The 14,454-nt window shown below is 65.2% G+C and overlaps 2 protein-coding genes across 4 annotated transcripts in view; one reads left to right on the top strand and one right to left on the bottom strand.

Moving 5' to 3' along the window:
• ARRB2 (arrestin beta 2) overlaps positions 1–2,505 on the bottom strand; it is a 13,442-nt gene extending 10,937 nt beyond the window's left edge. The window contains exon 1 of one of the 3 annotated variants that reach the window (XM_053259508.1): positions 2,200–2,505. In XM_053259508.1, coding sequence (XP_053115483.1) covers positions 2,200–2,342 — 143 coding nt within the window. In that variant the 5' untranslated portion in view covers positions 2,343–2,505. Of the gene's footprint in view, positions 1–30; positions 81–1,961 lie in introns of those variants that run through there. The other 2 variants (XM_053259510.1, XM_053259509.1) reach the window with 2 other exon arrangements.
• Positions 2,506–14,454, top strand: PELP1 (proline, glutamate and leucine rich protein 1). Its single transcript, XM_053259461.1, has 18 exons — positions 2,506–2,827; positions 3,062–3,126; positions 4,208–4,313; positions 5,208–5,357; positions 5,526–5,597; positions 5,700–5,759; positions 6,100–6,250; positions 6,518–6,647; positions 6,734–6,821; positions 8,215–8,303; positions 8,410–8,526; positions 8,701–8,851; positions 8,979–9,120; positions 10,379–10,434; positions 10,528–10,737; positions 10,849–11,712; positions 12,767–13,510; positions 14,164–14,454. The coding sequence occupies exons 1-18, from the start codon at positions 2,624–2,626 to the stop codon at positions 14,254–14,256; spliced, it is 3,492 nt and encodes a 1,163-aa protein (XP_053115436.1). The 5' UTR covers positions 2,506–2,623; the 3' UTR covers positions 14,257–14,454.

The raw sequence follows: 14,454 nt of genomic DNA, 5'->3' as shown, positions 1-14,454 counted from the left end.
ATCTCACTGACCCCCAAGCAGCCTCCTTACCCCTCAGAGGGGCATCTGCTGGGCGGAAGAAGCATGGGCTGAGGAGCCACCCCCCCACACCCTGAAGCGGGACCACGGTGCTCGATGCCACATGCACAGATTTTGCACAAACAACAACAAATATTTATATACCTCTTTTCAACACCAGTTTCCAAAGAAATAATACATCAGCAAGAAAAGATAAGACGGCTCCCTGTCCCCGAAGGGCCCACACTCCTCTCCCCCTGCTCAATCAAGAGAATCACCAGAGGTTAAAACAAGGCGCCTCTTTGCCCAGTGAGGAGGGGTTCCCATTTGTCCTTTCCAGCAGCCAGCTACCTCGGGACAGCTGCCTCTACCCCAGATGAGGCTGCATTTTAGGAAGCAAACATCTGCTTCCCCAACTGGAGCTTCTTTGGGGCAGAGAACTTCACTACGCAACAAGGGAGGGAAATGAGGAAATGAGGCCCAGAGGCTGCTGAGTTTGCAGCCGGAGGCGCTGCTTTTTGCAGCCGGAGGCATCACAGTGGGATGGGGCGCGGGCGGGGGGGGGGGGCGGGTGAGCAGGGAAGGGAGAGGCCGGAGCATGCAGAGACCCGCTGAGGGAGCGCTGAGGGACTGGGCACTGCCCGCCCCTCGGAGTGCAAAGAACGTTGTTTACTTGCTCTCCGGCTGTGGCTGCGCAGCAGACCTCACGGGGCACTTCCCGTTTTCTGGCTCCTGTCAAGACAGCAAGCGGAAGGGCGCCTTCCCTGCGAGAGCCCCATGCCCCAAGGGCACCCCTTCCATCCCGGGCCAAGATCCCCGTGGGTTTAGGTGGCCCGGGGCAACTGTAGAGGGGCTGCCGTGGTCTGGAACGGGGGAGGACCATCTGGGCCCAGGCAAGGCTGCATCTGCCCAGGGTACCCCCCTCCCCCCAGTAATAAAGCAGGTGCCCTGCGTGCGCAGACGTGGCCGGCTTCGGTGCCAACTGCTGCCTGGCTTTTCCTGGTTTCCGGGGGTGGCGGGCATGGCATAGCGCCTGGCAGGGTTTCCCTTTGCTGCCTGCCTGGGCCCTGCTTTCCCGCCCATCACACCCAAAGAGACCCCCTCCAGAGTGTGAAGCCCTAAGGGGCAGAGAGAACGCCCCCCCACCCCTGCCCAGGGCACTCAGTTGTCTGCACTCTGTGTGGGTATCAAAAAGGTCTTTGGAGGCGAGGCTTCTGCCCCCCCCCCCACAAAGTCTCCCTTCAGGCAGGCTCCTGGGTAGCACTGCCCTGCCCCAGGGAGCCACGTGGGGCCGACTCCTGCCTTCCTGTTCAGGATTAGCCCCCCCACCCCCCCAGGCATCAGCAGCAAGCCCCCAAGTGGGACTTCAGCACCCAAGAGGCAGAGAGCAGGGCTCTCGGGCTCTCTCAGGGGGACAGCGGGGTGGTGGCGCCATCCAGTCTGCCCGGGGGTGGGTGGGAGCTAGATCTCCCGGGTTCTTTGGGAGGCGGAAAGAGGTCCCAGGACTCCTGGGTTCTCGAGAGCACCCTCTTGGCGGGGTGCGTCTGTGCTGGGAATGCAGCGAGCACCGAGGAGCGGGGGGGGGGGGGGCAAGGAAGGGTCCAGTGATGAAGGGGCCCTGAGGCGGTGGGACCCCGGGCAGCAGGAGTGGCTTGTCCCAAGGAGCGGCGGCGGCGGTGCTGAAGGAGGCAACTGTCTTTGTTCCAGGCAACCCCTCTCTCTCTGCCCGAGAGGCACGCTGGCTGCAGGCTGGCCGTTCGTCAGGTAGAGCTGATGGTCAGCCTGCAGGCAGCGCAGCTCCCAGGCTCGGCGAGAGAGAGAGAGAGAGAGAGAAGCCACCCCTGGCGCCCCAGCCGGAAAAGGGCAAGGCGTTCTGGCTAGGTCGCCCGGGGGGGGCCTGCGAGGGGATGGCGCTCGGGGGTGGTCTGGGGGTGCCAGGACTCCTGGGTCCCTCCGCCGCCTACCTGGTCCCCGCCTTCTCGCCCATGCCTGCGCGTGCTGCTGCCTGCGCGTGCTGCTGCTGCTAGCGGGGCTGCTCCGGACCCGAGTCCGGGCTGCAGGGTGGAGCGGACCACAACGAAGCCATGGCTAGCCTCCGGGCCGCGGTCACGTGGGCGCCTCGGCAGCCAATCGCGGGGCGCGCCCGGGAGGTGGGAGAAGACGTCAGCGGGCGCCGCAACACCCCCCGCCCCACACACTCACCCCCCGCGGCCAGGCCAGGCTGTGCCAGGCGGCCCAGGGAGCGCGCCCGCGCGGGGTGGGGAGGAGGCACCCCTCCCGCTGGCCCCTGCACGCGCCGCGCTCTCCCGGGAGGGATGCCGCTTGCGGAGAGGAGCCCTGGGCATGCGCGGAGCGCCCAGACCCTCCCTCCGCTCTGCCCATGCTCAGGGGCCGCCTCGCCTCGCCCCGCCCGCTGAGCCCGCCTAGGGGCGGAGCCGCGCGGGGAATTTCCAGGCGGCCCCGCGGGCGCGCGCGCGTGTGAGTGTGTCAAGGCTCCCCGCCGCCGCCGCCGCCGCCGCTTTCCCGGAGTGCCCCGCGCGGAGGCCGGTGGGGGGGGCGGTGCTGCGGCGGCGGCCAGCTGTGCGCAGGCGCAGTCTGGCCCTCGGCGGCGGCGGCGGCGGCGAAGATGGCGGCGGCGGTGGCGGCCTCGCCGGGGCAGCGGCTGGCGCTGGAGACCCTGGCCGGGCTGGTGCGCGGCGGCCCGGAGCCCCCCGGCGGCCAGGGCGAGGGGGCCGCAGGAGCAGGAGGAGGAGGAGGAGGAGCGCCGCCGCCGCGGGGGCTGGCCGGGCTGGTCCGCTGCGCGCGGGAGAGCGGCGGGGGCAGCGCGCAGGTGAGCCCCCCTCCCCCGGGGGCTGCGCCGGGGCATGGGCAGAGTTCCCTGGGCTCGGAGAGGCAGCGGGGGGGGGCTCCTAACCCTGCAGACAGGCCGCGCAGGCTCCCGGAGTCCCGGGAGGGAGAGGAGCTCGCCCCCCTCCGCAGCTGGAGGGGCCGTCCCTGCGGCCCGGCGGAGGACACTCTGCCCATGCCCCGGAGCCCTGACTGCTCTGCTCTGCTCTCTCGCCAGGCGTCGCCCACCCTCGGGGGCCTGCTCAGCATCAGCAGCCTCCGGCTGAGCTCCATCACGACCCGGTGAGCCTCCCCCGTGGCCGGCGCGGCTCTCTTTGCCCTCCGCGGCGGGACCTGGGCAGGGAGGGGAGTGGGGGGAAGTGTGGGCGGGCGGGCGGGCGGCCTCTCTCGGCCTCCACGGAGAAGGCCTCTTGCCGCTGGGAGCTCGCCTGCCCCCGAGCGCGGGGAGGGGAGAGCTGGGCTTGGGGTCGCCAGCCTGACCGGTCCCCTGAGCTAAGCAGGGTCCTCCCTGGTCTCGTTTGAATGGGAAACTAGAAGTGTGAGCCGCTGGAAGGTATTCCTCTTGGGGAGGGAGCCGCTCTGGGAGGAGCCGCTCTGGGTCCCCAGTCCCCTCCCTGGCAGCAGCCTCTCCAAGGAGATCGGGCTGGGAGAGACTCCTGCCTGCCGCCTGGGAGAAGCCGCTGCCCGCCTGGGTTGACAGTACTGAGCGAGATGGGCCAAAGGTCTGGCTCAGTAGATGGCAGCTTTCTATGTTCATCCCAGGGGGCAGGAGCCAGCCCCCTTGCTGAAGCTCAGGAGGTCTTGGTGGGGTCAGTGCCCAGGTGGGAGACCCAGCTATGCCACCTTGGAGTTTGGGGGCACGGCTCTGGGGCAGAGCCTCTGCTTGGCATGATGCAGAAGGTCCCAGGTTCCCTCCTTGGCAGCAGCATCTCCAGGTTGGGCTGGGAGAGACTCCGGCCTGAAAGTTGCTGCCCATCAGTGGATACTGCTCTCTGAGCAGAGAGGCGCCGTTGAAAGTGGCGATTCTCTTTTGTTTAGCTAGGGGAGAGCAACTGGCCTGATCCAACCCCAGCACAGCGTTCCTCCAGTGGTGGTTTCTTTTAGAATGAGCCCTTTGGGGACATAGAATCATTCTGTTTATTTCTGTTTGAGGATTGTGGATTTTTCCTGAAAAGCGGTGTGTAAATGTTGGCGGCCGTATGCAGTTGCAATAGCTCAAGGGAGCAAGGGACACCCGGCAGCTTCCCGTGTTCCTCAGGCAGGGAGCGGGCCACCCTTGCCCGTGTAGCACGTGGGGGGCTTGGGGTTAGGGGGCTGCCCATCGTCTCTCACGTCTCCTGTTCCCCTTGTCCTTCCCCTCAAGTTTTGAAGGTCTGTGCCTCCTCTCTTTGTTGGTGACGGAGAGTACCACCGAAACATTCAGCCAAAACTGCTTGAACTGGCTGAGGAGTCTGCAGCATCTCATTCAGGTGAGAGGGAGGGGGCTTTAATTTTGGAAAGTGGTGGTGAATGGGGGGGGCGGCTGGATGGAGCGGGAGAGGCAACCCTGAGGCTCCGTTAGCTGTGGTTGGACTACAACTCCCATCATCTCTGTAGCCAGGGGTCATGGGAGTTTTAGTCCAGCACAGCAACTGAAGGGCCTCAGTTTGACCAAACCTGTGATAGAGGTTTATAGAATTATGCACATCTTGGGGAAAGCCTGTAGAAGCTTTTTTCCTTTCTCCTTCTCACAGCATTAGAACCAGGGTTGTCTAATGAAACTGACCGGAGGTCTACGAAAGGAGGGCTTTTTTCACAGGAGAAAAAAGGAGGGCTTTGTTTACATGTTGCATGATTGATCTATGGTACTCACTGCCACAAGATGTGATTATGGCCACTGGCTTAAATGGCTTTAAAAGGTGATTAGACAAATTCATGGAGGAGGAGGAGGAGAAATCTGTGACTGAGAGAAGCCTCTATAGACAGAGGCACTGAATGCCAGTCGCTGCAGTGAGCGGGAGGCGCTTCCGTCCATGCTCTGCTTGTGGGCTTCTCGTTGAGAACTTGGCTGCTTTCAGTGGGAAGTGGGATGCTGGCCTCCACGGCCCGCCTGGGCCTGATCCAGCAGGGCTGCTCTCCTGACGGTCCTGTGATTCGTACCCCCACACAAGAGTGCCATGTGTCTGTGGAGGGAGGCTCCATTTCCGTGGGTGGGGAGGCAGCCGGGCTGGGCCTGAGACGGGAAACCCAGTCTCCAAAATGCCTGGATTCCAAGCATGTTGCCCCTGAGGTGGCTGCCTCTCTTGGGGTCTTCAGGGCTGCTGCTGTCTCCTGGGGCGGGGGTTCAGCAAGCGACCCAACCTGCATCTCTCTCCTCCCCCAAGTCGCAGGATCCGCCCCCCACGATGGAACTGGCCGTGCTGGTCCTCCATGACCTTCTGGAGTATTCCTGCCAACTCCCGGAACTGGCCCGTGACATCGGCACCAACCACATCCCCGGACTGCTCACCTCTTTGCTGGCTCTGAAGCCTGAGGTGAGACCTGTGCCTGTCCCGTCCCGCCCCCCCCCCCCCCGAGAACCAGGGCTGGCTGGCAAGGCCTTTAGACCAGCCAGGCCCACATCAAGGTGCTCAGCCCGCCCTGCGCGCCCCCCGCCCGCCCATGCTGCTGACCCCGCCGTCTCTTTTCCCTCCTCTGCTCAGTGCCAGCTCTCTGCCCTGGAAGGCAGCAAAGCGTGCATGGTGTTCTACCCACGAGCCTGTGGCTCCCTTCGAGTAAGTGTCCGTGTCGCACCCCTCTGTGCTGGCGGGAGGGGGAGGGAGCGGTTGCCTCCTGGGTTGCCGCCTAATCTCTCTTCTCCCCCCCCCCCACTCCAGGGTAAACTGGCTGCTTACTTCCTCTCCCGGGTGGATGCCGAAATGCCTCGCCTCCAGCAGGTAAGGCAGCCTCTTGCGGCTGCGGCTGCTTCTGGTCCCCGCTAGCCCTCCCCGTGGGTGGGTCTTTCCGCCGAAACCGGCACAGGCTCCCCTTGAGGACGCGCGTGAGGCCGAGGCCTGCGGCTTGGCCCTGGGGCACCGAGGAGCCGAGTCTTGCGGGGGGGGGGAGTTGCTCCGCGGAGCCCAAAGCCACCTCCGGGGGCTGAATGCTGGGGACAGCAGGTGCCCCGTTCATGTTGGGCCGGTGGCCATGTGGGGGGCAAGAGGGCACCCCAGAGCAGGCTGGCAGGCTGGCCCGCTTCCCTCAGTGGCCCGCCCGCTTCCCTCCTTGTCCCCCCAGCTGGCCTGCGAGTGCTACGCCCTCCTGCCCTCCTTGGGAGCCGGATTCACGCAGGGGCTCAAGTACACAGAGTGCTGGGAGCAGCAGGCCCACTGCCTCCTGGCCACCCTGCACGGCATGCTGGCGACGCTCTACGAGGGCGTGGAGACAGGTGCGCGGGGCCGGGGCCGGGAGGGCGGCTGGGCCTGGAACCTCCCGTCGCAACTCGAACCCTGAGCCGGAGACAGGGGAACCGGGCTTGGTTCTTTGTGCAGACAGTCCTCCCTTGGTGGCCTGTGCTTGGTTCCCCCTGTATTTTGGGAAATGGCGACATCTGTCAAGTGTTGAAATCTGCCCCAACCTTGAAAGCGGTTCGGGTTGGCCTCCGAGGGGCTGCCAGAGCCCGCTCTCAGGCGGTGTGTTCGTCTCTGCTGCCCAGACCCCCTGCAATACGAAGGGCCCGGCGTGGAGATCCCACTGCCAGCACTGGAGGACGGGGAGGCCCATTTCATCCTTCATCTGAAGCACCGCTTTTCAGGCCTGGCCAAGTGCCTCTGCAGGATGCTCAGGTACGGCCTCCCCGACGCGCTGTCTCTTCACCCTGCAGCGCGCAGCTCAGAGCCCCAGGGCATTCTCTCTTGCTTCCCTGTCCCAGTAACGAGTTTGTGGCCCCCGTGACAGTCCCAGTTCAAGATATCCTGGACCTCATCTGTCGAGCCCTCAACATCTCGGTGAAAACCATTGTGAGTAGTGAGAAAAGGCCCCCACTGTGCCCCCGTCTCCCGGCCACCACGTGGATTCTCCCCCCCCCCCCACTGCTAGAGCTCGGGAATGGGCTGTAGATTCAGGAGGGACCGAAGGATGTCTTCCCACAATGCAGAGCTAACTTGTGGAACTCACTGCCACAGGATGTGGCTTGGTTGGCTGTGAAGAGGGATGAGACCAATCGAGGAAGGGAGGGAGGGAGGGAGGTCGCTCAGCAGCTGGGAGTCGGTGGCTCTTGGGGCGTCCCTGTTGAGAGGCAGCGCAGCTCTGAGAGCCAGACGGCGGGCCCACGGAGCGAGGAGAGGAGGGCCCCAGCCTTCGAGCCCTGCATGTGGGCAGCCCCCCTTTGGGCCACAGAGGGAGCTTCTGTGGGGCGCAGATGGCAGAGCTGGCTGGTTGGCGCGACCCCATCGGGCTCTTCCTTGGTGGGGGCAGCCCTCTTTCACTCCGGATTCCTTCGATCCTCCCTCCAGTCAGGCGGGCAGCCCCGGCCCCCCTCTTGCCAGTCGAGTGGCAGGGCGGGTTAAGCGGTCGTGAGAATGCCCCTGCAGTGGGGCCCCCGGGTGCTTCTGCCCATCTCTGGGAGGTGCCAAGCAGGCATTTGGAGGGCATTTCCTTTGGGCGTCTTGGCTTGGTTCAAGCCGCAGCATTTGGGCTTTGCAGAGACAAGGCCAGGTGTGCTTCCCCTGAATAGGAAACGGCTGCATCTGAGGGCAGTGGGGCGGGGGGGGGGGGGCTTGCGGCTGTGGCGGAGAGAGCCAAAGGCCCCAACGCAGAGAAGCACCAAGCAGCAGCGGCACAAATTCAGGCCGGCTCGGGGGCGCGGCATGTCTCCCGAATGCAGTGGCCCCTGGGCTCTCTTGCCGGGGCGGGGGCTGCGGGGCACACCGCTGCACCAATCCTGGTCTGTCTTGTTTCTGAAGCGGATGGTGGGGGGACGCTGGCCTGAGCCCCCGGGACTGCCAGCCGCACCCCTCAAGCGCTGTGGGTGGGCAGTGCAGCTAGCCTTGGGACGGGCACTCGAGCGTCCTTGGCTGCTGCGCTTCGCAGCTGGGCAACTGGACACAGGAGCAGAGGAAGCGGCCATATACTGAGTCAGGTCCAGGCTAGCTCAGGATTGCCTTCACAGACTGGCAGCGGCTTCTCCCAGGTGGCAGGCAGGAGTCTTGCTCTCTCAGCCCTCTCTTGGAGATGCTGCTGCTGCCCGGGAGGGGACTTGGAGCCTGGGTGCTCTTCCCAGCGCGGCTCGGGCCTTGCCTGCCTCACCCTCTTTGGCCAGCCGCCCAGGCGGGGGTCTCTCTGCGCAGAGAGTGGCCTCCTCCTCCTGCTGACCCCTCTCTTCCCCCCCCCGCCGCATTCTGTCCCACTTAGAGCTGGTTTGGGGACGGGCCTCTGCGGATGCTGTTCCTGCCTTCTGTGCACCTGGAGGCGCTGGACCTGCTCTCTGCTCTCCTCTTGGCGTGAGTCTGGGGCCGGGGCCGGGGGAGGGCGAGTGGGTCTTGCCGGGGGGGGGGGCCTTGGTGGGGCCCTCCCCCTTGACCCTGCCCCTGCTTCCTCTTCCCGCAGGTGTGGCCCTGGCTTGGTGCGCTTTGGGGGCACCCTCTGCCGCCTCTTCCCGCAGGTGCTGGCCATGTGGAGTGCTGGCCGGGATCTTCTCCCCCCTGGACAGGAGCGTCCGTACAGGTCCGCGGCGGGTCGTTCTGGGTGGCAGGCCCTGCTGCTGGTGTCTGGGGGCCTCTCCCGGGGGAGGGGAGTGGGCAGCTGGGTCTGAAGCCGCTGCCGCCGATGCCGATGTGTGAGATGATACTACGGGAGGAGCCGGATGCTCATAAGGCCCTCTCCTTTTTCTCCCTCCAGCGCGGTTCGGACACGGCTGTACCAGGTCCTGGACCTGTGGGTGCAGGTGGCCGGGGCATCCTCTGGCATCCTGCAAGGATATGGCTCCCAGGGTGAGGCCCTGCTGGGTCACCTGATCAGCGACATCACTCCCCCTGCTGACACCCTCAAGGTGAGTCCTCCTTCCGCCCCGCCCCCGGCATTCCTGTGCTCAGGTGCCTCCTCCCTCCTCCTCCTCCTCCTCCTCCTCCAGAGGCCTTGTTTGCAGCCTCTCACTCTCCCTCCGCCCCCCCCCCCAGCTGCGGGAGGGCCGGCCCGGAACTGATGCAAAGCCCAGCGCCCCCAAGAAGCCCAAGCTATCCGATGTGTCCCATGCGGCCCCCCTGCACCGGAAGCATGATGTCCAGGCCAACAGCGATGTCTGCCTGGCAGCACTTCAAGGTAAGGGGCGGGGGCTTCTATGCCTTGTAGGAACAGAGGAAGCGGCCATATACTGAGTCAGACCCTTGGTCCGTCTAGCTCAGGATTGTCTACACAGACTGGCAGCAGTTTCCCCAAAGGTTGCAGGCAGGAGGAGCCTCTCTCCCAGCCCGATCTCGTTGGAGATGCCGCCAGGGAGGGAACTTGGAACTTCCTGCTCTTCCCAGAGCGGCGGCTCCATCCCCTGAGGGGGAATCTCTTGCAGTGCTCACCCTTCTAGTCTCCCATTCAGATGCAACCAGGTAAATGAATTGCCTGCTTAGCTAAGGGGACCAGTCCTGCTTGCTCCCACCAGACCAGCTCTCCTCCCGTGTGTTGTGCTAGCAGATGTGCTGCTGCTGCTGCTGAATAAGAAAGAGCCTCCCCTTAAAAAAAGTATTTTCTATTCATTGGTCTTTCCACAATAATTTTAATCAGAAATATAAATGTAGTCATAGATTGAACCATATGGATTCTCAGTCTATACTAAACCTTCACTGTATAAAAAGAATAAATAGCATATGAACATACAAATAACACAGATACAGACTATATATAAATCCTGCACAACGTGTAATCAGTCAATCTCGGACAAAACTTATCTAAGCAATTAACGATGTGTTTTCTTTTGGGTAAAGTTAAAAACCCACAAATATATATGAAAAAACATATTATAAGATCTGCAAGGTCCCCCAAAGGATGTTCCGACAGGCGTGCCGGTCTCCAGACAAATGCACACCTTTCTCTGCCCGAGATGCACCGTGATCTCTTCTCCGGGGGGGGGGGGGAGGGGGGCAGGAGGCCCCTAGTAGTCTTGTACCATGAGCCAAGTGCATCTCGATTAGTGGCATCCATGGTGAAGAATCAAGCTCCTCCTTGCAGTCCCAAAGGATGCCTAGGCAGACCCCCCCCACCACCCCCCGTGCAGAGACCGCCTGTCCCTCCACGCCAGGCTGTGGGCCCTGCAGCACAGAGGCGGGTTGCTGCCATCCTGCTCGTGGGCTTCCTGGAGCATCTGGTTGCCCCCTGGGGTCAGCGGGCTGGGAGGGGCACCGGCCTCACCCCGCAGAGCCCTGCGCACGATTTCATGGACGGTGCGCACAAGATGGCTGCCAGCGTCTCTTCCCGCCAGGCTGCTCTTCGTTGCCACCGGAAGCCTTTTCTGTCGTGTCGCTTGAGCGGGGGGCGGGGGGGTGGGAGCTGGCGTCCCTGCCTCACCTCTGGCTGCCTCTCCTTGCAGGGCTGAGCCGGGCCGTTCTCCTGGGAGGCAGCCTCATGAAAGAGCAAATGCACAAGGTGAGCTGGGGGAGTTTGCCTGCGTGCAGGCGGGGGGGTGGGTCTGTGCCTGGGGCTCTGCCGCTGACCCCCCCGCCTGGGAATTCCCCGCAGCGGCTGCAGGAGCTGGCGATCCCGCTGCTGATCCGGCTGGGCCAGGCCGAGGCCCCCTCCGGCTCCCCCTACGCGAGTGCCGGCTGCCGCCGGGAGCTCTACCGCCTCCTGCTCGCCTTGGTGCTGGCGCCGGCCCCCTCGGGGCCCCCCCCTCCTCTGCACTGCGCCCTGCGCCTGCTCAGCCAAGGCCGCACGGATCCCAACCTCCAGGTGAGGCCCGCTCCCCTTCCCTGCCCGGCCCCTCGCTTGGGCGCTGGCTCCCCTCTTCACCCGCCACTGCGGTGCTAAGGGGAGCCCAGCCGACAGCCCTCTCCTCTGCAGGTGTCCTCCTTCTGTGCCGAGGCCCTGGTGCTGTGCGGTGCCCTCGTCCACCCCCGGGTGCCGTCCCTGCAGCTCCCTCTGGCCGGGCCCCCCGCCCCGCCGCTGGGTGCCTCCGAGCTCTCTCCTGCCGCGGCCTCGCCCTTCCGCCCGGCGCCCCCGCTGCCCTTCCCGGCCGCCCGCCTGCTGCCGCCGGCCTCTCCGTCGTCGGCTCCTCCTGCCGGGGCCGCCTCGGCCGGTGCTCTGGGGCTGCCTCTGCCCGGCCTGGCCTCGGCCCAGCTGCCTCCCCGCCTGACCCCCGAGGAGCCCACCCTCCCTGCCTCCCCCGGCACGGCGGAAGCTGCGGCGCTGGCGGCAGGGGCCAAGCTGCGCCGCTCGGTCTTCATCCACTACGACCAGGAGGAGGAGGAGGATGTGGAGATCTCGCTGGAGAGCGACTCGGACGACAGCGTGGTCATCGTGCCCAGGGGGCAGCTGGGGAAGATCGCCAACAGCACCACCGCCGTGGCCCTGGGGGCGGCCCCCACCCCCCCCACGCTGCTGCCCTTGCCGCCCCCACCCCCGCCGCCGCCCCCCTCGGCCTCTCCCCCGCCGGTCTCCGAGGAGCCCCCGCCGGAGCCAGCGGTGCCCCTTCCCCTGGGGGCCCCGGTGCTGCCCCCACCCCCTCCCCCTCCCCCAGCAGCGGTGGTGCTGCCCCCTTCTCCAGTCCCTGTGCTGAGCGAGACCCCACTGCCTGCCCTGGTGGAGGAGGACCCCACCGTCATCAACATCAACAGCAGTGAGGAGGACGACGAGGAGGAGGAGGACGAGGAGGAGGAGGAAGAAGACTTCCCGGAGGACGAAGAGTACTTTGATGACGAGGAGGAGGTGAGTGTGCGAGGGCTGGGGCCTGGGGGGCTCCCTGGCTCCTCCGTCGCGGGCTGCAGCCCCAGGGCCCCCGCTTCCCCGGGAAACTGGCCGTGCCCTGAGGCCCCTCTCTTGGCAGCCTCCCGTCCCTTCAGCCGGAGCCTCGGACTCCTCTGCGTTGCCCAGCGCGTGCCCTGGCTGCAGAGCGGCTGGGGGCCCCCAGGCCAGCTGGCCAGTCTCTGGGGCTGGGCGGGAGGAAGAGCCCTGCCTTCCCTTGCCAGGCCGGCTGCCCGTGGGGTCCTGGCTCTGTGGGGCGGCCTGGGTCCCAGCATCTGCCTCTGGGGAAGGGCTCTCCAAACCTTGGCGGAGGGCTTTGGGGTGCACAGGGAGCAGCCCGGCCAGACTCCCCTGCGGGCCAGCAGATGCCTCCTGGGAGCCCCCAGGCAGCAGGCCTCCCATGCTGCCCCCCCCCACGCCAGGGGGCACAAGAGCCAAGGAGAGGCCCCTCTGCCTGCTCTCCTCCTTGCATCCTCTGAGCCAGTGGCCACCTCTGGGCCCTGAGGAGCCCGCTGGCAGGTGACGCGGAGGGAATCCTGGCTCCCCACCCTCTCCAGAGCAGGCGTCTTGCTGCGGTCATCGTGGTGGTGTCTCCGCCCCGCCCCCTACATTCTGGGTGCCCCGTTGGGCACTCTGGGCACCTTCCTGTCCTTGCTTTCTGTCGCTGTATTTCTGTCCCGCTCTTCCTCCAAGGAGCTCAGAGCTCTGTACGTGGCCAGCTGTCTCTTTGCAACCACCCTGTGAGGTAGGTGAGGCTGAGAGAGAAGTGGCAGGCCCCGTGTCGCCCAGGGAACCCCCACGAGGATTTGAACTCGGGTCTCCCTGGCCGTAGCACACGGGAGCTGGCGTGGCCCGAGCTGAGCACCAGGATTCCAAAGCGAGCTGCTCGTATCGTATCAGCCGGGTCAGCGCTGCTCCCGATCCTGGCATGGACCCGGACGCTTGGGCTGGCCCCCAGGCCTGCCCCGTTGAGGCCGGAGCTGGAGGCCACGCGCTCTTGCCCTTTGCTGCTTGGCAGGAGGAAGAGTTCGAGGAGGAGGAGGAGGAGGAAGAAGAGTTCGAAGGGGAGCTGGACGAGGAGGAGGAGGAGGAGGGAGAGCTGGACGAGGAGGAGATGGAGGAGGAGGAAGAATTCGAGGAGGAGGAGGAGGAAGGCCTGACGGAGGACGAGGAAGGCCTGACGGAGGAGGAGGAGGAGGAGGTGGGGGGGCTGCCCCCTGCCTTGCCCCACCGGAATGACGAAGAGCCTCCGGAGCTATTGCCCGTGAAAGATGAGCCCCCAAAGCTGGTGGTGGAGGAGGAGGAGGAGGAGGAGGAAGGGGCGGGACTTCTCATGGAAGTGGACGAGGAAGCCTTCCACCCCCCCGAGGAGGAAGAGGAGGAGGAGGAGGAGGAGGAGAGCAGGGCCGAGGGAGACCTCCTCACGACCAAGGCGTTAGGACCGCCATCGCCTCTGGCCGAAGAGCTCCCACAGCCCCCTCCCAGTGCCCCCGCCCTCCCACCAGCACCCCCGCAGGAGGCCCCCCCTTCAGCGGCTGCCTCCCTGGAGCAGGAGGAGAAGCCCTCCAAGGAGCAGGAGGGGCCCGCTCACACGGCGGCGGCGGCGGCGACGTCTCCCGGCGTGGCAGAGGAGGAGGAGGAGGAGCAGCAGCAGCAGAGAGCGCGTGAGGGCGAGCCAGGCGAGGAGCCCTTGGAGGCCGGGGAGGCAGAGAAACAGCCCCCGCCAGACGAGGAGGTGGTGGAGGTGAAGGAGGGGCCGGAGGTGAGTGGGGGCAGTGGGGGCAACCACCTGGCCGGCCGTCTCCTTCCCCAGCGTGCCGGATTAGCCGCGTGCTCGCTCTCGTCTTTTCCATCTGTCTGCGGAATGAGTTTTGTTCGGGGCGGCAGTGTCAAGCCAGCCCCATCTGCATTCGGAGTGGGGCCTTCGAGGGAGGCCTGCGCCAGAGGCTCCGCCAGGCGTGGGTGTCGGGAAGTGGGGGTGGGGGGTGCGTGCGTGCGTGAGAGGCAGCCTGGAGACAGGAGAAGGGAAAGGCCTCCAGCAGACCAGGCTCCCTGGGGAGAGGACCTGGGAGGTGGGGGCGACCACAGCCAAGGCCCTGTTCCCGGGGGACCTCCCTTCTGGCAGCTGGAGATCTCGCCTGCCACGGGAGCCCCCTTGGGTCTCACATACTGTCTTGATCTGCATCCCAGGCTAGGTTTCCCCCAAGCTTTTTGATGTTAGAAATCGGGAGCTCGCCTTAGACCCAGTCTTGTTCCTTTCCAGTAAATGCAGGTTTAAGTGTATTTCACTTCTACTGTTTAATTGGGGTGGCTTAATTTCCGAGCCGTCCTTGGTCGGGTGAAAATGGTACGTATCGGGCATGTGCTTCTGTAGGTGTTTTAATCAGGCTCGTTCCCCCCCCCCCCGACTCCCAGGCCACGGCGATAGACGAGACGGAAGCCATGCTGGCTGACTTTGTGGACTGCCCACCTGACGAGGAGAAGGCGCCGACGGAGCCCGGTTCCTGAGAGCCGCCTCCTGGTGCTGGTGACCGGGGAGCCCCGTGCGCAGGGGGAGGGCAGGCAGCTGCAGGGTGGCCTCTCCTCCCCCCCCCCCGGCACACTGCCCTCTGGACTTAAAAGACTAACCCCCCCCCCCTTTTTTGTAAGGGAGGGGTTTTTTACACTAATTAAAAGGTTCAATAAAAGAGGTGCCGAGTGAGTGAA

This window comes from Hemicordylus capensis, chromosome 6 (genome assembly GCF_027244095.1).
Source record: "Hemicordylus capensis ecotype Gifberg chromosome 6, rHemCap1.1.pri, whole genome shotgun sequence".
In the NCBI taxonomy this organism is placed as follows: domain Eukaryota; kingdom Metazoa; phylum Chordata; class Lepidosauria; order Squamata; family Cordylidae; genus Hemicordylus; species Hemicordylus capensis.
The sequence above is the reverse complement of the archived record's forward strand: the minus strand, read 5'-3'. Positions and strand labels throughout refer to the sequence as shown.